At 48.4% G+C, this 25,874-nt stretch overlaps 1 protein-coding gene across 1 annotated transcript; it reads right to left on the bottom strand.

Moving 5' to 3' along the window:
* Positions 1 to 12,818: 12,818 nt before the first annotated feature.
* Positions 12,819 to 22,527, bottom strand: LOC132347385 (proteoglycan 4-like). The gene is made up of 5 exons (XM_059893801.1): positions 22,517 to 22,527; positions 19,939 to 20,017; positions 17,396 to 18,858; positions 16,772 to 17,282; positions 12,819 to 12,941 (listed from the first exon to the last, which is right to left on the bottom strand). The coding sequence occupies exons 1-5, from the start codon at positions 22,525 to 22,527 to the stop codon at positions 12,819 to 12,821; spliced, it is 2,187 nt and encodes a 728-aa protein (XP_059749784.1).
* Positions 22,528 to 25,874: the final 3,347 nt, after the last annotated feature.

The following is a 25,874-nucleotide window of genomic DNA, read 5'->3' as shown; positions in this document are numbered from 1 at the left end:
AAGCCCGGGGGGGTGTCAAACGCTTCCCATTCCTGAGGCATTTCCCTCTGTCCCTGCTCTGTGGCTATCCTGCCACCAAGCCCGGGGTCCTGGCTGACGTGTCCCCTTGGCCTCGGCTGCCCCGTAGCTGCTGCCCCATCGTCAGCGTGGCCCCTGCGGTTCGTGCCCTGCTCTCCCTTCCGTGCTCTGCGTCTCTTCACATTCTGTGGCCACCACGAGTCCCTGTGTCTCTCGGCATCTGATACCGGAACGTCCTAAAAGTGGGACCTCTGTGCCTGTGGCCTGGCTGGAGAGGTTAGTTAAACTCTGTCTGCCTTTGGGGACAGATGCCCCCTGGGTCCACGGTGGCTGGGCGGGTGGCTCAGGGCTCCCCGAAGGCCGGTCGGAGACCTGGCACTCGCCCTGGCCGCTGCCCCAGCCTGGATATCTGACCCTGGTGAAGATGCGCCCTCTGCGGACGAGACTGTCCTGAGCTGGCCTGGCCCTGGTGTTCATTCACACTCCACCCCTGTCAGCACCCTCCTGCCTCCGTGGTTCCATATTATCGCTATTATCTCCTAGTCGGAGAAAGTGACTTCCTTTAATTTTAAAAGTTTTGTTTTGTTGCTGAAAAGAAGCAACATACGTATATAACTTAGAACATTCTGTCTTTATTATCCAGTCATAAAACATTTTGTATGGCCTGTTTGGGTCAGCATCAAAAATATTATTTTTCCCTGAGTATCGGGGCATTATATCTTCTTACCATATAATCCTTCACAGATAATCCAACCACTTCTTTTTAATTGTCAAACAGAAAATATGAATGACATTATTTCCTTTTATCTGCTGGCACAACAGAAAACAGGAGGATTTTTTTCTTCCCTCTTCAGAAAATACAAGTGTCTGTAGATTATCTCTTAGGAGATGCTTGGATTGTTTTCAGGGCTCCTTAATTTTCATATGCTGCAAATAGTTTTCCCCAGCCACCCGTACCCCCTTTGTTTTCCATATGAGCGTGTTTATAGGTAGACACTTGAAGCTGTATCTACAATTGCAATCATTAGAATGTAGCACTTCATAAATATCCCTTTAAGATGCTATTTGATACCTTCTATAGTCTTGGAGGAAACAGGCTGGATACTCCTGTTTCCAAAGCAGCTAAATGTATTACAATAAATTTGCTTTCTCTGTGCTGTGGAATTGGAAACCTATAAGATGTTGAATAAGAAAACTGATACCACTGCTTATCTGTCCAAGAGCTAGTGGTGTTAGGAAGCCCAGTAATTGAAAAATGGATAGCATTGATATTTGAACCTTTTTATATAACCTTTGAAGTGTAAGCCTTTTGGGGAATAAATTGCTTTTTGTAACAAGAACAATGTCAGATCCCATATTTAGAAACTGTGCACTTAATTCATTTTCAGACAGAGAAACTCATGTTGTCTTGTTGGGAAAAACATTGCAAAATGGATTAAGCTTCACCCTGGAGAGATGATAACCTAATATAAATAACTGTGGGCTGATCTTTATTAGTTACTGAGCAAATATTGCCAGATAGGACAGGCGACCTTCAGTGGTGATTGATCTGGGGTAAGTCATCGGCTACCTGGTCTTTGGAGAATAACTTTGGGGCATTTTGGGATCTTTAGTCTCTTCTTATTTGAGGGGATGCAATGAAGCTAATGGTCAGGAAGAGTAAGTTCGTCTTATCTCATGGAGAGGATTAGCGTTCGTGCCAGGTAATGACACCCGATTCCAGGTTGGGCCAAGGACTCGATGTTGGGTGAACTGGTCAGACCTGCAGGACCAAGGCACACACTCGGTTGAGAACCCACACCTGACAAACCTCTAAACTCCAGGGCGTCCACCTGAGCTCTTCATCTCCTCAGTTCTGTAGATGATGAATAATTCACTCAACGTGCATCGGGTAACGGGACCATCACACGATGGACGTGTATAGCAGCTCAGAAGGAGGGAAGGGGGGCAGGGGTGGGGGAGGTGCCAGTCATGCCCACATTATACCGAGAAGTCCGTCAATTCAAAGAGGAGGGAAAACCAGTCAAAGACATTGTTATCATAAAACTAAAATATAATTGAAAGGAAGCAGTTACGGACTCAGAAGGAAGTGTCCCCGATTTTCACTTCTCAGACGCTTGACTCATGAAAAGAACAGCTACATTCTTGCATGTTCCATCCATCCTCTTAAAACTTGTGTTTGAAACGTACAATGCCCACATTTCAGAAGCTTTGGTGATGCCTTCGTGTTCCTCAATCTTACTCACTCAAAACAATTGGACCGAAATGACATATTGTTACACGTTATGTGTGTAACCTACATGGGCGCCCGTCCTGTTTCATAAGCTGCACCCCACGCACACCCCAGAGCGGGCATCCGGGGGGCAGGGAGGGCCCTGGGTCAGCACTCAGGATTTCCACAGAGGCTACTTTTTTGAGATAGCGATGGTTGTTTGTCATCCTAAAACGCTTCCTTCTTCTGCACTTTCATCAGACGACCCAGCTGCCCAAGTCTCCCCCATCCACGCCAGGGCAGGAGGGACTGAGGATGCAGAGGTGGGCTGAGCAGGGATGCACGCTCTTGTCTGGAAGGAAGAGGCCCATCAAGGGCTCCCCAGGCCCCCATCCTAGCCCCACCTCCAGCCGAACCTGAACACAAGGCAGCCTCGCTGACAAGACCCCTCCTGAGGGCACAAGGAGTGGTGTGGGCAGGACGGCCCGGACGCTTGTTTAGGTGCCTGGGCAGGTCTGTGTTCTTCTCATTTCTTCATATGGAAGCAGGTCGTTTTTAGGTAAAGTGGAAAGCTCACCTTTCTCCATTACCAATTAGAAATGTGGGTCATCCTGGAGTCTCCATTAGTTCAGGGTGAAATTCAGTATTTAAGTTTATAAAAATAAACTTTTTATTTTAGAATATCTTAGTTACAGAAAAATTGCAAAGATGGTACAGAGAGTTCCCCTGTTATTAACATTTACGTTATCATGGCACATCGGCTAGGATTGGTGGACAAATAGTGATGCATTGTTATTAACTAAAGTCTGTACTTTATTTACAGTTCCATAGCTGTTACCCGAAATCTTTTCTTCTGTCCCAGGGTCCCATCCAGGACCCCACAGGGCATTTCCTTGTCACGGTTCCTCAGGCTCCCCTGGGCTGAGACAGGTTCTCAGGTTTCCTTGTGTTTGATGACCTTGATGGTTTTGAAAGGGACGGGCCAGGTCGTTTGCGAATGTCCCCCTTTTGGGATTTGCCTGCTGGCCCCCTCATGATGAGACAGAGGTAAAATGTCCCGTCCTCATCTCACATCAAGGGTGACGTTCTCAACACGACAGTCCTGTTGGTGTTGACCTTGGTCACCTGGCTGCGGTGTCTGTCGGGCTCCCGGCTGTAAAGTCACCCTGATTCTCCCCGATTTCCGTACCGTGTTCTTTGGAAGGAAGTTGTGTGCTGCCTACATGGAGGAGTGAAGAAAGGAGTCTCCGGCACCTCGAGGACAGAGCACCTAGAGGCATGGTTTGGGATTCTGCACAGATTTGCTGTTCTCTCCACCAGCGCACTTATTCAGTCATCTGTTTCTATCAGAATGGATCCATGGGTATTTAGTACATGTGTTAGCCTATAATCCAGTACTCTGTTTATTTTGTTACTCAGGTTGTTCCAGCTCTTTTCCTTGGTTCCTTTGCCCCTTTGACTTCTCCTACCCACAGCATTTTGTAAACACTTCCCTGCTTTCTTTTTTAAAAATTTATTTTATTTATTTATTTTTGGCTGCGTTGGGTCTTCGTTGCTGCGCGCTGGCTTTCTCTAGTTGCGGCGAGCAGGGGCTACTCTGTTGCGGTGTGTGGGCTTTTCATTGCAGTGGCTTCTCTTGTTGTGGAGCACGGGCTCCAGGCGCACAGACTTCAGTAGCTGTGGCTCGTGGGCTCAGTAGTTGTGGTTCACTGGCTCTAGAGCGTGGGCTCAGTAGTTGTGGCGCACAGGCTTAGTTGCTCCACGGCATGTGGGATCTTCCCGGACCAGGGCTCGAACCCATGTCTCCTGCATTGGCAGGCGGATTCCCAAACACTGTGCCACCAGGGAAGCCCCCACTTCCCTGCTTTCTGATACTCCAGCTCATCTCACTCCGGCCCTACGACCAGCCATTTCTCCCAGGAGTCCTGGTTCGTTTTGTTGGAGAATACTATCAGAACCCAAGATCCGGTGCCAGGTGAACAGTTCTGTTTTAACTGGAGAACAAAGAAACAAACACATAGGGGCGGGCGGCTGGTGGTGTGCTTCAGCCTGCGCGGGTGTGACTCTGCAGCTTTGTGACTCAGCTTCCCTGTCGCTAGACTGGAAATAGCAGCAACACCAGCTCCCGGGGCTGCTTTGAGGATGGAAGGAAATCAAGCCCGTGCTGCTCTCGCCACAGGGGCTGGCACTCAGCAAGCGCCTAACAGATGCCAGCTTATGCCCTGTCGTGTCTTAGCCTCACACCTGCCCCGGCTGCTCTGCCCGCCACTGCTGGCTGGGGGCCGGCAAATTCCCTCGCCTGGTTCTGGCCACTTGGCTGCTTTTTAGGAGGCTACTCAAGAGGAGCCACTGGTGGGACTCAGGAGGCAGGAGGAGGGGAGAGGCTTCCTGCCTCTGCCGCCGGTGGGCAGGGGCCGGCCGCGGCCACAGCCGTACAGGGGTGGTGGGAATCCAGCGTCCACAGGGAGGGCGGTGGCAGGGGACGTTTTCAGTGTCCGGTGGTTGGAAGTTGCTCCTCTTCGGGGACAAAGCGCTTAGCGGGCAGCGTCCGCAGCAGCAGGTGTCGGTGGAGCCCGTGAGGGGCATCCGCATTTTCTGCAGCCCGTTCTCTTATAGACATTGTAACACGCGGCAAACAGCCTCCTGTATCGTGTCCCGTGTCTCTCAAATAGCTAGAGAAGTGCTTGTTTCCCTGGCTGATACATCATCATCGTTATTATTTTTTACTTTATTGTTACTATTAATAGACAATTAAGAGAGAAAAGCAGTTTTTGCATCTGTCCACTCGTGTTGGCATACCGTCCATCCGGTTTAGCTATCTTACACGTGGTCCCCAGGGCTGTCTCCAGGGTGGCAGGATATTTCTGAATTTTTTGGATGTCCCCAGATTAGAAGTCACCTAGCAAGATGTAAATGACAGTAAAATGGCAAGAAGACAGATCCGTCACCCCTTGTATAAAATCCGAGTCGCACACAAGTTCTCTTACATGGCTGGTGTTTTGGGAATCCAGAGAGCTGCCCACCACCAGCTCCGCCTCTGAGGGCAGCTGTGGGTTTGAGAAGCCTGTGCCCTCGCTGGAACGACCTCTTGGCTGGTGCCATTTTCCTTAGGAAGCATCCTGGCTTATGAACAGGAAGCTCCTTTGCCCAGCAGCTGTGTCCAGCTACTTGAAGGTCCTTCCAGAAGAAAGCGTGTGTCTTACACAGAGAAAGACACTGGGTGGGAGAGTAGCTATGAGGCACAGCTCATCTTTCTGAGTTTGGCAAAGGTCCATGATGCTCCTTCTATCTTTTTATGACTCGGAAATAAATCTCACTGAGGTCTTCCAGATGGTGCTGGGGACAAATCCTATGTGAACACTTTCCTGTGTGTGTTCCAGGCTGTCTCGACATCACTATCACAACCAGTTAAAACTTGCCTTGGTTTCTCTTTTTATTGGATTGTACAATGCCAAAGAAGTTTGATTTTTTTACTTCATTGAGACTTTTGTCGAACTGGTGAAATAAATCCATCATTTCAGTCCTGTCAACTTACAGTATTTGTTCCTCAAAATACATTCCAGGGTGTTCATTTCTGTGAAAAGCAAAGGAAATGACTGTAGTGCAAGGAGGCTGGTGGGTAAATACTCCCAGTCCATCCAGATTTGAATCCCAGCCTTACCGCTTGCAGAGACATCTTGCAGTTTCCTCATCTGCAAAAACGAGGAGGAAGCAGAGTCCGCGTCACGTACTGTTTGAGGACTAAACTGGTCAGTGATGTAAAGACAGAACATGCCCCGGAGGCTGAGTGCTGTGGACATGGTAAGTCTCCCTCTTGTTTCCAAGTTTCCTTATTTTGTGAATCACATCGTCTCTCTATGCCCCAGTTTCTCCATCTGAAAACTGGGGTAGATGAGCAGCTCCCTCCAGAGTTAAGATTTTGCTGAAATTCTAAAAAAATTTTTCAGTGAACCCACCTAATTATGATTTAATCCCGTTTTTCTTTTCGATATATATATATTTTGGCCACGGCATGTAGGATTTAGTTCCTTGACCAGGGACTGAACCCACATCCCCTGCATTGGGGGCGCAGAGTCTTAACCACTGGACCACCAGGGAAGTCCCTCAATATTTTTTTAATTGCAGTATAGTTGATTTACAATGTTGTGTTAATTTCTGCTGTACCACAAAGAGATTCAATTATACATATGTATACATTCTTTTTCATTTTCTTTTCCATGATGGTTTATCAAGGATATTGAATAAAGTTCTCTGTGCTGTACGGGAGGACCTTGTTGTTTATCCGTCCAATATATACTAGTTTGCATCTGCTAAACCCAAACTCCCAGTCCCTCCCTCCCTCACTCCCTTCCCCCTTGGCCACCACAAGTCTGTTCTCTATGTCTGCGAGTCTGTTTCTGTTTCGTAGATAAGTTCATTTGTATCATATTTTAGATTCCACATATAAGTGATATCATACGGTATTTGTCTTTCTCTGCCTGACTTACTTCACTTAGTATGATAATCTCTAGTTGCATCTAGGTAGCTTCAAACGACATTATTTCATTCTTTTTTATGGCTGAGTAGTATCCCATTGTATATCTGTACCACATCTTCTTTATCCATTCATCTGTTGATGGACATTTAGGTTGTTTCCATGTATTGGCTATAGTGAATAGTGCTGCTATGAACATAGTGGGTGCATGTATCTTTTTGAATCAGAGTTTTGTCTGGATATATGTCCAGGAGTGGGATTGCTGGATACATGATCAGTTTTATAAGTATTCTATATGTGCCTGAAAAGAATGTGTATTTTTCCAAGTATTGTGGACAGTGTTCTAGGTATGCCCATCAAATCAAGTTTGATAAATGTGTTTATATCTTCTCTATAAATACCATTTTTTGGTCTATTGTATCTATCAGTTATCAACAAAAAAGTGTTAAATTATGCCACTATGATTATAGATTTTTCAATGTTTTCTTGTAATTCTATTGTTTTTCTTTATATATTTGAAGTTATTATGTAATTGAAACTTTAAAATTATGTCATCTTTCTAGTGAAGTGTTTCATTATCGTTAGATTGTGACCATTTAAAAAATTTTTCTCCCTCCCCTAGCTTTATTGAGATATAACATACACATAACACTGTGTAAGTTTAAGGTGTACAAACATGTTGCTTTGATACATTTATAAAGTACAAAATGATTATCATCAAAGCATTAGCTACGACCGTTTTTTAATATCAATATCTGTTGCCTATTAATATAGTCTACAAGCTTTTTTTAAAATTAGGATTTCTTATCCATCATATCTTTCTCCATTATCTCCATTATATTTCCAAGATAATATAGTGTATAAAGATGTATTATCTTTATACATTATGTTTTTATTTGTTTAGTGGTGTACCGTAAATGTTTCAGAAGCACTCCTGACTCAACCAGTTCTAAGTATTAGCAATATTTCCACTTCCTCTCATCAATATGAATCCTTAGAATTCTTTAACTCTGATCAGCCCTCTGGTGCTAAATCTTATTATCGACTAGTATTTTAGTGCTTATACTCTGAAATTAGTCATCATGACTGTCATATTGTTTCATATAGTTAGAGCTTACCAAGATGAACCCCTACATTTGTGAATATTTTTTGATCACCATTCTTTTTTTTAATCTTATTTTATTTCCTTGGAATCAATTTTCTTTTCCATAAAATATATCCTTTGGGAGTTTTCTTCTTTGGGAGTGTGTTACCGGTAAACTATCTCAGTCCTACCTGATATATGAACTTTGGGCAATTATTTAAGGCTTTTGTAGTTAAATTTTGTTGTCTGTAAGGTGGGGACATGAATAATGCCTCTCTCATTGGGGTTCTTGTGAGGATTAAAAGATTTCATATGTGTGAACACTTGGGACAGTGTCTGCACATTCAAAGCATATTGTAAATGCTGTAAGTATTAATATTGTCATGATTCACCCTTGCTTGTGAATGATAATTCAGTTGGTAATTCCAGGTGCATGGTACATTTTTCTCAGCATTTTGAAAATGCCGTGCACCCGTCTTCTGCTTTTATTGTTGCTGCTGAGAACTCAGCCATATGTCAAATATTGTTCCTGTGCAGGACATCATCTTTTCCTCATGTTGCTGGTCCTCAAGGACCATCTCTTGGTCTTTGGTGTCCTGTGGCATCACTGTGACAAGCTCAGTGTAGACTTATTTTCAGGGAATGTCCCTCCAAATTCTCAACCAGTGTAACTGGCGAGGTACCCTGATTAATATAAATTAATATACCCTGATTCATATAAATTAATATAATTCATTAGCTTATATATGTATGTATTATGTATGTATAAATTCATACACTCCATGTGACATGAGCTCGGTCCCCAAGGAACATGTGCTGCTGTTACAAGTTCTAAACAAAAGCGCTCTCCCAGTGCTGGATGGCTGGATTTCTTTTGCACACACAAATATTAAGGAATCAGTCCTTTTTGAACCGTAGTTCCACCTGTACCTCCCGACCCACCTGTACATGTCCCATCACTCCCAAGCCCCCCCTCCCTTGCCTGCCACCCCCATGACACACGCAGAGCTCATTGCATGCTTACCCTGGAGGGTCCAGTAGACTCTTTATCTCCTGATATCACCCCCTTGTATGCAGGTGGGTCATTTGTGCACTAGCAGGCTGGCCATTTTGTCTGGCATGCTTAGATGTTTGTGGAGGTGCATCTTCACCTTACCTGGTGCCGCGCCGTGGGAAGGGGAGGTCCTCATCCCACTCAGCAGGTGACTGTAGGTGAGATGCAGGCAACGTGCTAAATACACTCAATCTAAGTAACCTGAGGACATAAAAGAATGATCAGAGGGTCTTTTTCAATCAAGGAAATGTACCTTTGATAGCAAGAAATGTCCCCTGAGTAGTTAATTATTTTTTAGGCAGTGAAACACTTCAGACACGTCTCTTTTCCCGGAGAAGTTACAGTAAAGCTTAAACCCACTTTGTAAACACAACCAGACACGCAGTTCTGTCCCACGTGAAGTAAATAGCTGAGTGTCGTAGGGAAAACGTAGCGGGACACAACGTAAGTCTGAAAAGGATAATATACTTCAAAATAAGGCAGAGCCCCAGCAGCTGGTAGGGTCCCTGCAGCGACTGACACGGCAAGACGGCATCAGCGCGGCCAGCGGCGGGCGGACAGCCTTTCTGCCATCACTGACCCTTAGGGTTTGATAACAGTGTCCAGAGAAGAACATGGGAATGACCAGTCCATGTCACTGTTACCTTAACTCTGTGGTTTAAATTATGTGAAGGATGAGAATATGGATTGTGGCTTTCTTTGTTCTGCAAAAAAAAAAAAGAAAAGAAAATTACATTACCACCTGAACTGCATGGACACAGTTGTGACTCCAAGGAAAAAATATTACCTCATCCAAAATCACATGACTGTCTCTCAGGGGTGGAGTACTTTACATGCCCTTTGCAGGAAACGATGGAGTGACGTTTGCAGTGATGTTTGCTCTGGTGGCACAAAGCCCAAGGCAAGACAAAGCCAAAACAGGAATCCCATAGAAGCTTTGGCCAGAACGGGCTCCTTCTCCATTGAATAGTCAAAACTAGCCATCGCAAAGGCCATGGCTGTCAAAGTAGTGCTGCCTGGTGATACTTGCCTTATGGTGTAACATTCAAGCTGCCCATCTGTCAGAATAATTGGCAACATACTGGCCTGGTGATTTGATCATTTAGTTTTTCATACCAAAGTTGGTCCATTTTCTCAGTGCTAAAAAGTGATGTGAATATTTCAAGTAAGAGGAAACATTACTAAGGTTTTTGCCCTGATTCGAGTGTTCCCTTGATGACCATCCCGGTGCCCACCACGCGCAGGGGAGACGGGTCGCCTGAGCTGGTGGCGCTCAGGCAGGTGCCCTTCGCGGGGAGGTCCAGCGAGCTCGGCTCCACAAGGCGCTGTCCACGTCTTCAGCTGCACACAAGGTGCTGTGAATAAAACTAAAGCTGTGATTGCAGATTCAATCTGTAAACCGGTTTTCACTTATATTGGTGACTATCTCATAATTTTACAAGATGCGTTTGAAAAGTACTACCCTTCAAACACGACTTAAGTTCATTTGGGCTTCCCTCTAGTTCTCTCTAAATGGACCGACCAGCACTTATTCTGGAAGATGTATAGTCAGTCCTGAAACATCGCCAAGTAATGAAGGAAAAATTCAAAGATGCTCTTCAGATTTAGTAATTTTAATTGAAGACTGATTTGAGGTTCTAAACCAAGCTGGCAAAACAAAGCAAAATACTTTTACCACTAGCAAGGACTTATCTTTATGAACCTTAGTTTGTTTTTATTATTGCTTTTGTCTTTGTGCACTAAAGACAAAATCCAGCAAGTTTGAGGAAGATATAAGATTGCAATTGTGTCTCCATGGCTTCAATTCAAATTTTATATTTATCATGATAGTCACATTCTTTTTGTAATAAACACAGCAGACAATAATTATTACAAAATTAAACACAAAATATAAAGTAAAATAAAAACTAAAAATACGAAGTACGACTCGCTTGGAAAGTTGATTGTCTGCTTTAAGAAAAAGCTGAAGGTCTCTTTAAGTCTCTCTCTCCCAAGCTTCTCCAGACGAGACAATGGGAAGGTGAGCATTTTGTTCCTGGGTGATGAATTCACATGCCTTGAATTAAGCATTGAGGACTTTGAGTTTTCTCTTGTAAGAAAACTTATTTATTTAGTCACTAAATCTGGAAGTTCCTGGCAGTTTTTCTAATAGCCATTGAATTTTCAAATATTTCAAATACTTCATGTTATATATACATACTACATGCACACACGCACACACACACACACACACACACACACACACGTGAAACCACAAAGTCCTATGTGTGCTTGTGCTGCACCCCCGTAGAGTAATTACAGAAATAACAGCTACCTGGTTGGCTGTGGTTAAACTATCAGCTTAGGAGGTCTGGGGTGAAGCTACGAGCAGGACTTTTCACACACTTTTACCCTGAATCCAGGTGGACACACACCCTCTCCACAAGAGTGATGGGCTGGCCATAAGGAACTGTCAGAGCCAGGAAGAACATGAGATTCTTTTGTGCCCACAGAGACCCCGGGTTCTTCAGGAGGAAGCCGGCTTAGTGATCGCTCGTCACCCAGCCAGGCTTGAGCATCAAACAAGAGGTCAGAAGGTTGCACGTGTGCCTTCTGCGTGGGTGTGCACACGTGTGCGTGCGTGTGCACAGGGGCTTGGCAGTGTGGGTGTGATGGCCATAAATCCACTTGCGGAGAGTAGATAAAAACGTGTCTTACTAGATATACTGGTGGCCACCTAATTATGAAACAAATGAACAATCCCCGGTCCTTATAAGACGCCTGCATCACCTAAGTGTCCAACATCAGGGCCACCGGCTCTTCTCAACCCCGTCTGAGACGTAGGCTGCGATTCACCTTCAAGAACGGACTCATTTTACTGTTCCTTCAAGACCGGCATTTCATTTTTTAGGAGGTTGATGTTACCGGAAGAGGTCAGGGTGATTATTTAGTGGGAAAAATTGTATTTGCTAGGACTTTATTGGTTCTCTTTCAGAAATCTGACTTATTTATGACATAAGTCATTTTAGGGCAGTTGATAGGAGTTATTTCTCTTTTATGACACTTCTTCCTTGGAGTAAAATTGTGCCATAAATGATATTGACAGTGTCACACAGCACTACTGTATTTTTTGTATGTTGTAAAATTTTGCTACTTTACGGTCAAACAAAGTAAAGTTGTGACTGTCGGCTTCTCAGAAAAATGCATCAGGGCCTTTCAAGTCCTGAAGAACATGTTTAATGGAGTAATATATGGAGGAGGGAATCCCATAAAAAAACGGAGTAACCCAAGCTCTTATTTGTATGTTTCCTTCTAGATATGGAATAAGTTTGGGGTCATTTTCCATGTTCCAGGCTGTAAACATCCAGGGTCGTCCCAGTTTCCTTTCTGTTCTCAGTTCTGGCTCACGGCGTCCGGATTCGGAGTGGTCCAGGCCTCCCCTTGGCGTGAGGTCTGAGTTAACGAGTTTCTCCATCCACTCAATCACATGTAGCGCCACCCTCGGCTGGACAGCGGCTACCGGAAAGGCCTGTGGCCTCTGACTCAAGGAGGAGACATGGCTTCTTAGGCTCCCCTGGGATTTTCCCATCAATACCTGCACTTTGGGTCCACAGGGGCCAGGCTTCCCTCCAAGGTCAACATCAGCCCAGGACGGCACTCGTGCTGATGGGAGCAGGCCCTGTGGGCCCGAAGGAGCCTCTCAGACTCAGCTTTCGTCCGTTTACCAGCACAAGGAGCTCCTTTCAGTAAATAGCTTTGTGCTGGTTCATGCGTTCTCAGCTTCCTGGTCTGAGGTGAGCACGAAATGGGCATGGGGACGAGAAGCCCAGTAACGACCAGCAGTCATTGTAGCGGTGATTGCATTCACGCCGCAGCTAATGCTTTTCACGGGGGTTCAAATAATCGTGTCTACACTTCAAAATCTTCACCACAAATTTGGGAAAAAGACAGAGGGGGAAGGTGTGATTATCTCCATGTTTTAGTTGAGTAAACAGCCTTACGGGTTGCGGGGCATCCTCGGGACCACGTAGGAGCAGGAGGGGAGCAGGACAGAGGCCGGGGGACCTGGGCCGGAGTCCACCTGTTGCCGCCCGGCCACGGTCGGCAGCGCCTGCTGTTTCTGAGCTCCCGAAGGGTGTGGGCCTGCACGCAAACTGCCCTGGGTGCTGTGGCTGAGGGGCCTCTAACCTTTAACCTGCAGGGAACTTACGGTAACGTGCAGATGAGGAGATGGGCAGGGGGAAGGCACTTTCTTTCCTCTGTCTTTGGAACAAATAAGGTGGAGGAGCTGACTTCTCTGAGCCAATAAAAAAATCTGAGGATATCACTCAGCCATAAAAAAGAACGAAAGAATGCCATCTGCAGCGACATGGTTGGGCCTGGAGATGATCATACTAAGTGAAGTAGATCAGACAGAGAAAGACAAGTACCATATGATATCACTCATAGCTGGAATCTAATAAAATGGTACAAATGAACCTATTTACAAAACAGAAATAGAGTCATAGGTGTAGAAAACAAACTTATGGTTACCAAAGAGGAAAGTGGGGGGAGGGATAAATTGGGAGATTGGGACTGACATATAGACACCACCATATATAAAATAGATAATTAACAAGGACCTACTGTATAGCACAGGGAACTCTACTCAATACGCTGTAATTGTAATGGCCTATATAGGAAAAGAATCTAAAAAAGAGTGGATATATGTATTTGTATGACTGAATCACTTTGCTGTACAACTGAAACTAACACAACATGGTAAATTAACTATACTTTAATATAAAATAAAAATTAAATTAAAAAAATCTGAGGGTGATTGGACATCAGAGCCATAGCTGGTACTTGCACGTCCGCTGCGTGAGGAATGGGGCGTCTATCATGTTAGCGGCATCATCATGCGCGGAGCCCCTCACAGCCCTGCAAGACTGTTACCACTAAGGAACCCACTTTGCTGCGGAAAAAACTGAGATCCAGAGAAACCGGGTGGCCAAGTTAGGCGGTTTCTTGGTGGCTGGACTCAGGAGGAGCTATATGGTTTGGAGAGGCGTCTGCAGGACACCTGGGAAGACTGCCACCTCTGCAAATCCATGAATGAATAATTTGACACGTTAGCGTCACGGTCGGTCACCTTCTGGCCTTTTTCACACATGGCTTCGTCCTGGAGGCGTGTGCACGTGCGGTCTTTCTAGGCAGGAATTGGTTCTGTCTGGGCCTAGACTATTCGTTTTGAAGATCCCTGAGAACCCTTGTCTCTCTGTGAGTACAGCCTTGGTGACGTCCTTCCAACCGGCCAGGGCTCCCCCGTCCAAACGTCCTCTCCGATGGGTCAGCTCTGAATACCTGGCCTGACGCCCGCAGTCCTGTGAGGGTCCCTGATGATGCAGATGTGCACCCAAGTGACACCTTACTTTTCTCAAAAAAGGAATGGAAATTTGCATTCGTAGCCTTGGAGAGCTTACTGAGGTAGTGACATCTTGGTTGTAATTGTAATGATAACTCAAAATGGCCATCTCCGGTCTCTTGCTGATAGTAAGGGAGCATTCGCAATTGTACATCTTTGCTTAATAGAATGGAGAAACCGAATGAAATTTTCGTTAATAAATATGGTTGGTTGGGTAGACAAAGTTTCCAAAATTGTGAAAACCTCTGTGGGTTGCAGAGCTTTGAACCCACCAGCATTCAAATTTCTTAGAACATATGCAGTCAGAGTTTGAACGAAGTTTCTTCTGGAAGGACACTTACTCAGAACTGAGTGCCCTGATTTCTACCCAGGAAGGACGTGAGGTTGGCCATGGGCTTGTTCCCAAGCTGCCCTCTGCCACCAAGGAGCGGGTTCGAGCTGCTGGTTGGCTTCCCTTCCTGAGTCTCATTTTCCACAGGAGTTTTATGGAAATACATGACTGCATGTTTCTGAAGAGGATTAAATGAAATGATGGACGTAAAAGCCATGATTGGGTGAAGCAAGGCGGTCCCCTTCCCCTCCTGGGAGGGCTCCACCGAGGATGTATACAGCTGGCGTATACAGCAGGTGATCAGAGGCGCAGATGTGGGTTCACACCTGGCCCTTCCGCAGGCTCTTAAGCATCTGGGGGAGTTAGGGGACACCTGTGTGGCTGAGTCTGCCCACCTGTGCGGCGGGGCAGTGACACTGCCCACCTGTGGGGGGCCGGTCAGGGCTCAGGAGCTGATCTCAGTGGTACGTCTGGAACTGTGTCTGGCACATAATTAAAGCTCGGTGAACGTCAGCTGTTATTCTCTGCAGTCAATAGGGAATCTTTACACCGATTTTCCTCTGCCGTGAATTTACAGGTCAGAAGATTTAGTCTTGTCCTGGTAAGGAATAGTATGAATTTATTTTCCTATGAGTTTTTGTTGGATCAGCTTTTCCAGTTCTCCCTTATCATCTGTTTAATAACGTAGCCAAAAAAATGTATGTAGCAGGCATAGGTGTGCAGACCGTGAACTGTGAGAGAGAGACATGGTGGGGATGGATAAAAACTAAATAAACCTTGTAACAGCGCCTGGCCAACGTTTATACCCATGGAGGTACTCGCGGCAGGTCCTCAGTGACATGCATGCGTGGGGACAGGGACGTGGGCGGGAGAGGGAGGGCAGAAGGGACCTGGGAGCCCTCAGCCACTCTCCGGCTGTGGTTCCTCGGGGGCCCGGCTGGGGCTGCTGCATCCTCCTGCATCTGTTTACTCTACTGCTCTACGCTGAATCCTTGCTTAGAAGAGGACTTCATCTCAAAGGCTCCCAAAGCCTTTCCAGGAAATGGTACCACTGCCCACATCAGAGTAAGGCTCTTTGCCTGTGTGATTTGCTTCCCCTCCCAGAGAGCCGACACTTTGGGGATGCCCGGGGTTCACAGTGCCGACATTGGGACCCCTTTCCCACGTCTGTCCCTTCGCTGCGTGTCTTTGGCTCCCCTAGTCCTGTGGCGCAGGAAAGGCCTGCTGGAACTCTGCACCCAGGCTCTTTCTAATTTTTTATTTCCTGTGTTTCAGTGCATTTTTAAATGGTGAAGTCAGCTCTTTAAATAAAATGGTATTTCCAATTTTAAAAAGTTACATGTGGGGTTAGGGGAGATTTTGTAATACAAAATGCTCAGGTTTGTTTTTTAGTTATGAAAAATAAGACAGTGACAGAGCTTCTGCACGCCCATTGCTTGTCAATAATATCGAAATGGACATTATTATCTAAATTTAATATGTAGCAATACATAAGCTCTCTCTTTGCAAATGTCTTCAGGTGTTTGTTCCAACATAGCTCAGGAGATAGAGTGCGTGATGTAGGTTAGCTGAAGTCGGGGAGAGATGAGCTCTTTATCCCACACGCCATCGCTCAGCACACGATGGGTAGATCGCTTGGCAGGAGTCTTTCCACCAGAAGGTGATGATACCGAGCCCGGTATGACCAGGCAGAGTCCATGGAAAAATGATGCTTTTGCCTCCCAGGCCTGGATAGTGGAGATATTGGCCCTGCCCTCTCCAGCAGTCACATGTGCGTGTGTGTGTGTGTGTGTGTGCGTGCGTGCATGTGCGCGCGCGTCTGGCTCCCAGGGCCTCCAGGGCAGGAGTGCTTTTTGAGTTCTTCCAGTTAGTCCTCCTGAGATGACCTGGGTACCAAGTAAAGCTGAGGCGGGAGCTGTGTGTCCCTCTAGAAGCAGCGGGGTGAGGCAGGGTCCCTGGACAGAAGGAAGGAGGCTGATGAAGAGAAGAGAGACAGAGTTGGAGACGGGGTGGTGGAGAGAGACAGAGATGGAGATGGGGGGGTGGAGAGAGACAGCTGTAACCACCCCCCCCCCCACCACCAGCTCCCTCTCCTCCAAGGCGGGAAGAGAACACAGAGAGAAGCTTCCACAGGAGGTGGCGTCTCTCTTCTCGAACCTGCTCACTCTCCCTGAGGAGGCCAGCTCCACTCTCCTCTTCCACTGTTTGGTTTCACCCTTCCCTCCTTGGTGTAGACAGGGCCTTGACGGTGTGGCTGGGTGCCCGTGGTGCGGGGATGCTGGGATGCGGGGATGCGGGGATGTGGGGATGCTGGGATGAGGGGATGCTGGGATGCGGGGATGCTAGGATGAGGGGATGCTGGGATGAGGGGATGTGGGGATGCGGGGATGCCGGGATGCGGGGATGCTGGGATGAGGGGATGTGGGGATGCAGGGATGCGGGGATGCTGGGATACGGTGATGTGGGGATGCGGGGATGTGGGGATGCTGGGATGAGAGGATGCGGGGATGCTGGGATATGGGGATGCGGGGATGCGGGGATGCTGGGATGAGGGGATGCGGGGATGCGGGGATGCTGGGATGAGGGGATGCGGGGATGCTGGGATGAGGGGATGAGGGGATGCGGGGTTGCCGGGATGCGGGGATGCGGGGATGCTGGGATGAGGGGATGCGGGGATGCGGGGATGCTGGGATGCGGGGATGCGGGGATGCGGGGATGTGGGGATGCTGGGATGAGGGGATGTGGGGATGTGGGGATGCTGGGATGTGGGGATGCTGGGATGCGGGGATGCTGGGATGAGGGGATGTGGGGATGCGGGGATGCTGGGATGAGGGGATACGGGGATGCTGGGATGTGGGGATGCTGGGATGAGGGGATGAGGGGATGCTGGGATGAGGGGATGAGGGGATGCTGGGATGAGGGGATGCTGGGATGAGGGGATGCGGGGATGCTGGGATGAGGGGATGTGGGGATGCGGGGATGCGGGGATGCCGGGATACGGGGATGCGGGAATGCGGGGATGCTGGGATGAGGGGATGTGGGGATGCGGGGATGCCGGGATGCGGGGATGCTGGGATGAGGGGATGTGGGGATGCTGGGATATGGGGATGCGGGGATGCGGGGATGCTGGGATGAGGGGATGCGGGGATGCGGGGATGCTGGGATACGGTGATGTGGGGATGCGGGGATGTGGGGATGCTGGGATGAGAGGATGCGGGGATGCTGGGATGAGGGGATGCGGGGATGCGGGGATGCTGGGATGAGGGGATGCGGGGATGCGGGGATGCTGGGATGAGGGGATGCGGGGATGCTGGGATGAGGGGATGCTGGGATGAGGGGATGAGGGGATGCTGGGATGAGGGGATGAGGGGATGCGGGGTTGCCGGGATGCGGGGATGCGGGGATGCTGGGCTGAGGGGATGCGGGGATGCGGGGATGCTGGGATGCGGGGATGCGGGGATGCGGGGATGCTGGGATGAGGGGATGTGGGGATGCGGGGATGCTGGGATGAGGGGATGCGGGGATGCGGGGATGCTGGGATGCGGGGATGCGGGGATGCGGGGATGCTGGGATGAGGGGATGCGGGGATGTGGGGATGAGGGGATGCTGGGATGAGGGGATGCGGGGATGAGGGGATGTGGGGATGCCGGGATGAGGGGATGCCGGGATGCGGGGATGCTGGGATGAGGGGATGCGGGGATGCGGGGATGAGGGGATGCGGGGATGCGGGGATGCGGGGATGCTGGGATGAGGGGATGCGGGGATGCGGGGATGCTGGGATGAGGGGATGCGGGGATGCTGGGATGAGGGGATGCGGGGATGCGGGGATGAGGGGATGCTGGGATGAGGGGATGCGGGGATGCGGGGATGCTGGGATGAGGGGATGCGGGGATGCGGGGATGCGGGGATGCGGGGATGAGGGGATGCTGGGATGAGGGGATGCCGGGATGCGGGGATGCTGGGATGAAGGGATGCGGGGATGCGGGGATGCGGGGATGAGGGGATGCGGGGATGCGGGGATGCGGGGATGCTGGGATGAGGGGATGCGGGGATGCGGGGATGAGGGGATGCTGGGATGAGGGGATGCTGGGATGAGGGGATGCGGGGATGCGGGGATGCTGGGATGAGGGCATGCGGGGATGAGGGGATGCTGGGATGAGGGGATGTGGGGATGCTGGGATGAGAGGATGCGGGGATACTGGGATATGGGGATGCGTGGATGTGGGGATGCGGGGATGAGGGGATGCTGGGATGAGGGGATGAGGGGATGCTGGGATGCGGGGATGCGGGGATGAGGGGATGCTGGGATGAGGGGATGTGGGGATGCTGGGATGAGGGGATGCTGGGAGGTGGGGATGAGGAGATGAGGGGATGCGGGGATGCGGGGGTGCCAGCCGGGCACAGCCGCGGAGCCAGGAGGCGGCGGTGCAGTGCGCTAATGGCTGCTGCTCATTTCCAGCCTCCCTGAGAGACCCAGTGGCAGATTGCAGACTCAATTACTCTCCTGTCAGGTGATTATCCCAGGTCTTAATGTAATCTTCTGCTCACACACACCATATTTCAATTACGGCGGCGATGAAACAAGCTGTGTATTCAAATCGCCAATCACCTTATCACTGCTGAGCAATGTCAACTGTAAAAAACGCCAGCTGAAGGCAATTACACATGTGTTGAGAACCGATTATGATGACTCTCTGTGGTATTTGTGATGAGCTGGGGAACGTTCTGAAAATTTAATTTAATGACAATATGCTTGCTGTACAATCCATAATACCTCCTGAATCCAGCATGGGGCTATTAACACTGATAGGGGCGTATCATCCCTGCGCTGAGAGGCTGCGCCGGGAGGGCGGCTGGGTGCCTCTACAGGGAACGTGCGGTAATTTCTCCACACGTTCCTAACGGCCGGGCCGACAGCTTCCCGTTCCAGCTGCACTCTGAAGGGGGTCCCGCGCTGAGTTAAGGTGTTTTCTCTGTCACCGCAGCTCCCGGGCACGGAGGGGAGTCTCTGCCCGACGTGCGGCCCCGAGAAGCCCCCGGCTTGGCCGCCCTCCCCCCCTGGAGACAGGCGGGCCACGTGGAGGAGGCCCAGGCTGCCTCCCTCCCACTGCCCCGGTGCGGGATCTCGGGACGCCCCTCCTTCCTGTCAAGCCCAGCCCGCAATGGCGTTCGCAGTCCCCATGCCACGCCTGGGACAACCACACAGAGCAATTGCCCGGCCGGGGGCCGCTGGCAGTGGGTGGCCAGAGAGTGGCTTCCGTGGCCCACGTCTCTGTGGCCGGTCGCGAAGGCCCATCAGAGGTGCCCACGTAAGGGGGAGGGGACATCCTGTCTGGGAACCAACCAGGCTGGGCCCTCCTCTCCGATCAGATCAGGCGTTACCTGCAGACAGGTTTGGTTCCAGAGCCACAGGACCGTGCGCTGCAGGGCTGGGCAAAGGCGGGTGAGCAGAGGGGACCAGCTGGGGTGGGAGGAGCGAGGAGGGGGAGGTGGACCCCAGGGCTGGGGCGGCAGAGCCATAGGGCCACAGTGAAGGGGGTCGCCTGCCTTCCGAGGTTCCCGCGAGGCGGCCGGCCTGCCAGCCAGGGAGCAGGGGTGTCCCCGTGACCCCGTGAAGATACTGAACGGGGCTGCCTGGGGCCACCTCCCCGGGGTCCTGCAGGCCTTGCTCCTGACTGCATGCAAACCCACATCTGCTCTGTGACCTTTACGGCCAGGAGAGCGTCCCACCTGAGTCGGGCTATTGATGGAAGGCACAGGGAAGGTGGAGACACACAGGGTTTGTGTGAAGTTGAAGATTCTTGAAAGTGAGGTTATTAATTGAAGAATAAACCTATTATCTGGCTCTGTTCCGTTATCAGCGTGACTCATCAGGCCAATTTTAGTTATGTGCTATTATAAATGGGTGAACACATTTTCAACACTTGTATTTCTTTAACAGGAAGTACACTTAAATTTGAGGGTTCTAGTATTTCATTCCTCTAATGAGACCCTCCCTCGCTGTGACAACCGACAGGCCCAATCTCTAACCCTCTTCCCTGCCCGGGATTTCTCTAAGTGTGGACAGTATTATCACCATCTAATATTGTAAATATTTTCCTTATTTATTCTGTTTATCATTCTGTTTGTCTCCTTTTATCAGAATTTAAGCAGCATGAAGACAGGTATTTTTGTCTGTTTTTTATTATTGAACTACAGACATTCAATAAAATTTTGGAGAAAGGATTGTGAATCTTTACCTTTAAGTACCTATTGTTTACTTAGCTCTATCTTTGTATTTTGGTTTATGCAATGAAAACTTGGCCTGGTATTAGATTTTTCAATTACTAACTATTATTTAGTAATATATAAATTATTCAGACTGTAGTTCTATTCAAACAAATTCACTCCCATTTTAAAACCTGGTGGAATAAGAGTAACTAGTACTCCAGTTCTTCACTGAGTTCATCTGCAGAGCTGGGAGTGGAGGGGCTGGGGACCCACAGACGAGGGATGGACGCTTTGACTTTAGGGTCACGATCTGAGCCGGGGAGGCTGGCCAGCCTTCCCGAGGGGGTGAAGGCGGCAAGGGTGCTGGTCCCAGGGGCTGCTCGTGCTCAGGGCTCCTTGGTTCCGAGTCAGGCATTTTTCACTCCCCAGCGTCAACTGGTGAACAACCTGACTGCACGCCACTGCCTCTGTTCACTGGCCCTGAGCCCGACCCCCTGGCCGCCGCCCGTGTTGAGTGAAATCAAGGGAGCCCTGGCTATTCCACACAGCGCAGGGGGTGAAAGGCTAGATACTTGGCAGAAGGCATTTCTTAGATTGAGGGACCTGTCACTGCGGTTCACCAGGTTGAGTGTGGCCCTGCTGCTGTTAGAACAACTTCATAGCAATTGAAAGAGTGAGGGATGGTCTCCTTTTTGAAATTCTGTTAACAGGTTCCCTGGACAGATCAACTGAACACAAGCCAACCTTGATCGATTGTGCTGTATATGAAGTTTATAAAGTGTAGGTGAAATCATTCACGCAGACCTAGAGAGAACGTTAGGAGAGCGTTGTGTAACTGCAGGCTTCCTTCTTAAGCGCCACTGGCGACAGTCCTTGCCCTGGGCGGGGGAGCGGGCTTACGGAGAGCAGGGCTGCTGCGCTGGTAAATCCAAAGTGCTCCCTGTACAGCAGAGGCCCCCGTGGGATGATTCCCCGTGCCGGGATGTTTGGCAGCTCCTAGAGCTTTTCGGGTGTTAGCGCTCAGGACGGGTGTGCTTCTGGCCTCTGGTGCGTGGAGGTCGGGGACACTGCCAAACACCCGAGATGCACATGACAGCCCCCTAAGATGTGCCCAGGTTGACAAACCTGGCCAGAGAGACAGGTGAGCCTGGCTATCAGGAGAGGAAACGCCTAGAGGATATTGAGTCGACAGAGCTGCTTCCAGGAAAAGTGGAAAAGATCTTCATCCACCCCAGGCTTTAGAATTTTCTTTCAGTGACTTACATTTGCTCATCTGTTGCCCACTTTCCTGTGCCAGCCCTTGTCTTCCGTGCTGTCACGCAGGCAGGCAGGGGGCCCTTCGTCTTATTTGTCACAAACGTGGTCTGTGCGGCCTCCCCCCACGTGACCCTCTCCAAGGGCCCCTGCTCATCAGAGAGCTTTCTCATCAAGATGGGGGGATGAATGCTGACGCGTGATGTTTCCCCGTTACCCCCAGCTCAGGGGGAAGTGGAGCCCGAAGGCCAAGAAGGGAGCCTCTGATAGCGCGAAAGCTGACATCAGTGCTACTGAAACATGTCTCCCCCAGGGGAGCCCAGCGGGTGGGGCGCCCAGGCTCCTGGTGGCCTCACTCTGCTGACACTGTCCCCCTCGCACTGGTCAGCCACCGGCCACAGGGACCTGCGGGCCGATGTCTACAGAACAAGCCGCCGGAGCTCAAACGTCCAGTACATTTCAACCTGAGAGTGACTTCGGGTGTCTAAACACTTACCACGAATTCATCGTGGAGTATTCCGTGGAGAATATGTAAAGAGTGTTCTTTTTTAAACCTATGTATTAATGAACATTGCCCTGGCTTGCTGACCTAAAATTAATCACAGGACATTTTATACTACTTTTCAGTAATATTCTTGAGAATACTTTGATAGAAAGAAAAGCAGAAGGGGCTTCCCTGGTGGCGCAGTGGTTGAGAATCTGCCTGCCAATGCAGGGGACACGGGTTTGAGCCCTGGTCTGGGAAGATCCCACATGCCGTTGAGCAACTGGGCCCGTGAGCCACAATTACTGAGCCTGCATGTCTGGAGCCTGTGCTCCGCCACAAGAGAGGCCGCGACAGTGAGAGGCCTGTGCACCGCGATGAAGAGTGGCCCCCGCTTGCCGCAACTAGAGAAAGCCCTCGCACAGAAACGAAGACCCAACACAGCCAAAAATAATAAATAAATAAATTAATTAATTAATTAAAAAAAAAAAAAGCAGAACCCTACGAATTCAAGAAAATGTGCTTCCTGGGCACTGCATTCTTTTTCTTTTTCTTTAAAAAAATGTATCATATAAAGATACCAAGGACTTCCCTGGTGGCACAGTGGTTAGGAATCCGCCTGCCAATGCAGGGGACACAAGTTCGAGCCCTGGTGCAGGAAGATCCCACTTGCCGTAGAGCAACTAAGCCTGTGCACCACAACTACTGAGCCTGTGCTCTAGAGCCTGCGAGCCACAACTACTGAGCCCACGTGCCACAACTACTGAAGCCCGCGCGCCTAGGGTCCGTGCTCCGCAACAGGAGAAGCCACTGCAATGAGAAGCCCACGCACCGCAACGAAGAGTAGCCCCTGCTCGCCACAACTAAAGAAAGCCCACGCCCAGCAAGGAAGACCCGATGTAGCCAAAAATAAATAATAAAAAAAAAAAGACCAAAAGCAAGCACTTGATTTCTGCATCATTTGGATTTGCCAATTTTATTGTCTTCAAAATTTTGTTGCAAACATTAACTATACTATTTATATATTTTTACAGATGTAAAAGAAAAAGCATGCTGTCTTCATATCTGTGTTAGGTTAGCTATTAACCTTTTTGAATAAAATACATAAACTGTGTTAATGATATGTATATGAAGTGCAATAACTGTCCTTATTTGTGTGTCTTTCAATCACATATAAAGAAAACAGGCATCTGCACTCAAGTATGATTATATTTTCAAAGACAAGCAGTTGAACCGCCAAATAAATGTGGGACCTTTAGACCAGGCTGTACTGCTGGCTGTTTTTCTTCCTGTATAATTCTTCACTCAGAAAAAATGCTATCTGATTACAAATTATGTACCTATTCTTACTTCTTTTACCCCAGGCGGCAGTTAATTTTTGCCATAGGTCATAGAGGATAAAGCCCCAAAGATCTGGGAGCTTCTTAATTGCATTGCATACAACTAGCTGTCGCCAGGCATCTCAAAGGAGTTATTGCACCTTGTAGATAATGCCCTTTCCCTGCAAGCAATGAAATAGATTCTTCCTCTTGCTATATTAATTAGACTTCAAGGATGTTAGAAAAATTATAGCTTAAGCTTCTGCTCAAAAAATTTAGGCAATATTATAGGAGAAACCGTGCCAGCACTTACAGGGAAATGAATTAACCTTGAGGCTTTTTTGTTTGTTTGCTTCAGGAAGAAAAGGAAAAAAAAGAATGCCACCAACTCCCAGCCCATGGCGCCTCACAACCATAGGTAAGTTTTGATAGAATTCCAGGTTAAGTTCGTCAATTCTGATGTTGTAAAAACAGAATGAATTGGCACGCCCTGTGGCAATCTCAGGAAGCCCCGGACCTTTCCTCTTCGGGCTGCAGATCAAGCATACAGTGAGGAAGGGAAGACAGAGCGCAGGAGAAGGGCAAAAGGCGACATGGTTTGTGTCCATTTAAGAAAAAATCAATAATAGCATAAAATTGATTTAGTGCTTGTCATAAAACATAAGTAAGTGCTGGAAAATAGAGAAAATTGAGTCTCGCTTTAATCTGCACAAAAGCCACACTGTACAGATGAAGTGGCCCGGTTGGGCGGTGAGGGTTACATAAGCCTAAAGACAGATACTTAATTGTCATATTAAAGACTCTTTGCTGGCTGCAGCGTGGAGGGTAGGGCCCATTAATCATGTGGATAAGGGGCATTGAAATCAAATCTCAATTAAAATCTGTTCAATAATGTCTCTAATATGTTTTTCAAGCATTAATTTTTTCCCATCGATTCCACACCCCATAAATCAGATATGTTGCCGTGCGTGTAATAGTTTATGGGGGAGAGGATTATGGCTTTATGAAGTTAATGCAGCAGAACCATTTAATTTACACAGGCTAAAGTTTTATGTCTGTTGTTCATTTCTATTATTTTCTTCAGCTAAAAATTAGTTGGGCTATAAAACTAAAATCCAAGTTCATTTTTTTCCCCCAAATGTCTATATATTTAGCGATCAGATTCCAGGTCCCTTTGGCCAAATTTAGCTGGAGAAATGACACTTGGAAATGCAGAAAGCTGAGTTCTCTGTGGGCAGAGGTTTGACAAGGAGATGGTTATGCGGAGGAGAGGGGTTTTCTGGGCACATACCTACAGTGCTTCAAAGAGATTTCGTAGAAACTCCTGAAAACACAAGCTTCTTCATCTTTGCTTTTGAATGTTCTCAGGAATCTGTGAAGACTTTAAACCTTCTGAACAAAGAGCCATACTGGCTTCCATAGCAGTTCTATTGCCAGGTGGTTGGTGAATGAGAGTAGAAACAAAGGTGATTTTGTTTTGAAACCAATTACGTAGATTCCTCGTGGACACCAACAAATTCACAGAGGAGGTGGAGCTCTTCAAAAAGCAAGGTGATGATTTCTTAATTTTCTGTAACCTTGGTATTATATTAAAACCCTATGCAAAATTGCAAGTGGCTTAAAGAATATGAAAAAAAAGGAAGGGATTTCCGAGATGTTGGACGTTAGGACATGAAAGGGGAGCGTGGCCAGACTGTAAGCGTCCAGCTCCCCCTACCTGGCCGTGTAACAGTGAACCACAGCCTTCTCACCTGTAAGTCAGGGGTGTGACCTAATTAATGGCCTCCATGTGGGCTCCAGGCAAACAGCATCTGAGAAATGATTCCGTGAATTCTTACCACCATACCTTCCTGAAGACATCCAAAAATTCATTTTGAACGTTTACATGTTTGCTGGATCTTATCCCTACATTTTACACCACAGTGAATTTGAATTTAAGTTATACTGTCATGAGCTAGGATACATATGCACCCGAATGGTTTTCTTCTAAATCATTCTTCAGACCGTTAGCCGAGATTGGAACCTGGGGCGTGGAGGGCTTCAGCCTCGTC

The sequence above is a fragment of the Balaenoptera ricei genome, chromosome 14, assembly GCF_028023285.1.
Source record: "Balaenoptera ricei isolate mBalRic1 chromosome 14, mBalRic1.hap2, whole genome shotgun sequence".
NCBI lineage: Eukaryota > Metazoa > Chordata > Mammalia > Artiodactyla > Balaenopteridae > Balaenoptera > Balaenoptera ricei.
Note: the sequence above shows the minus strand (reverse complement) of the source record. Positions and strands in the feature narration are given on the sequence as shown.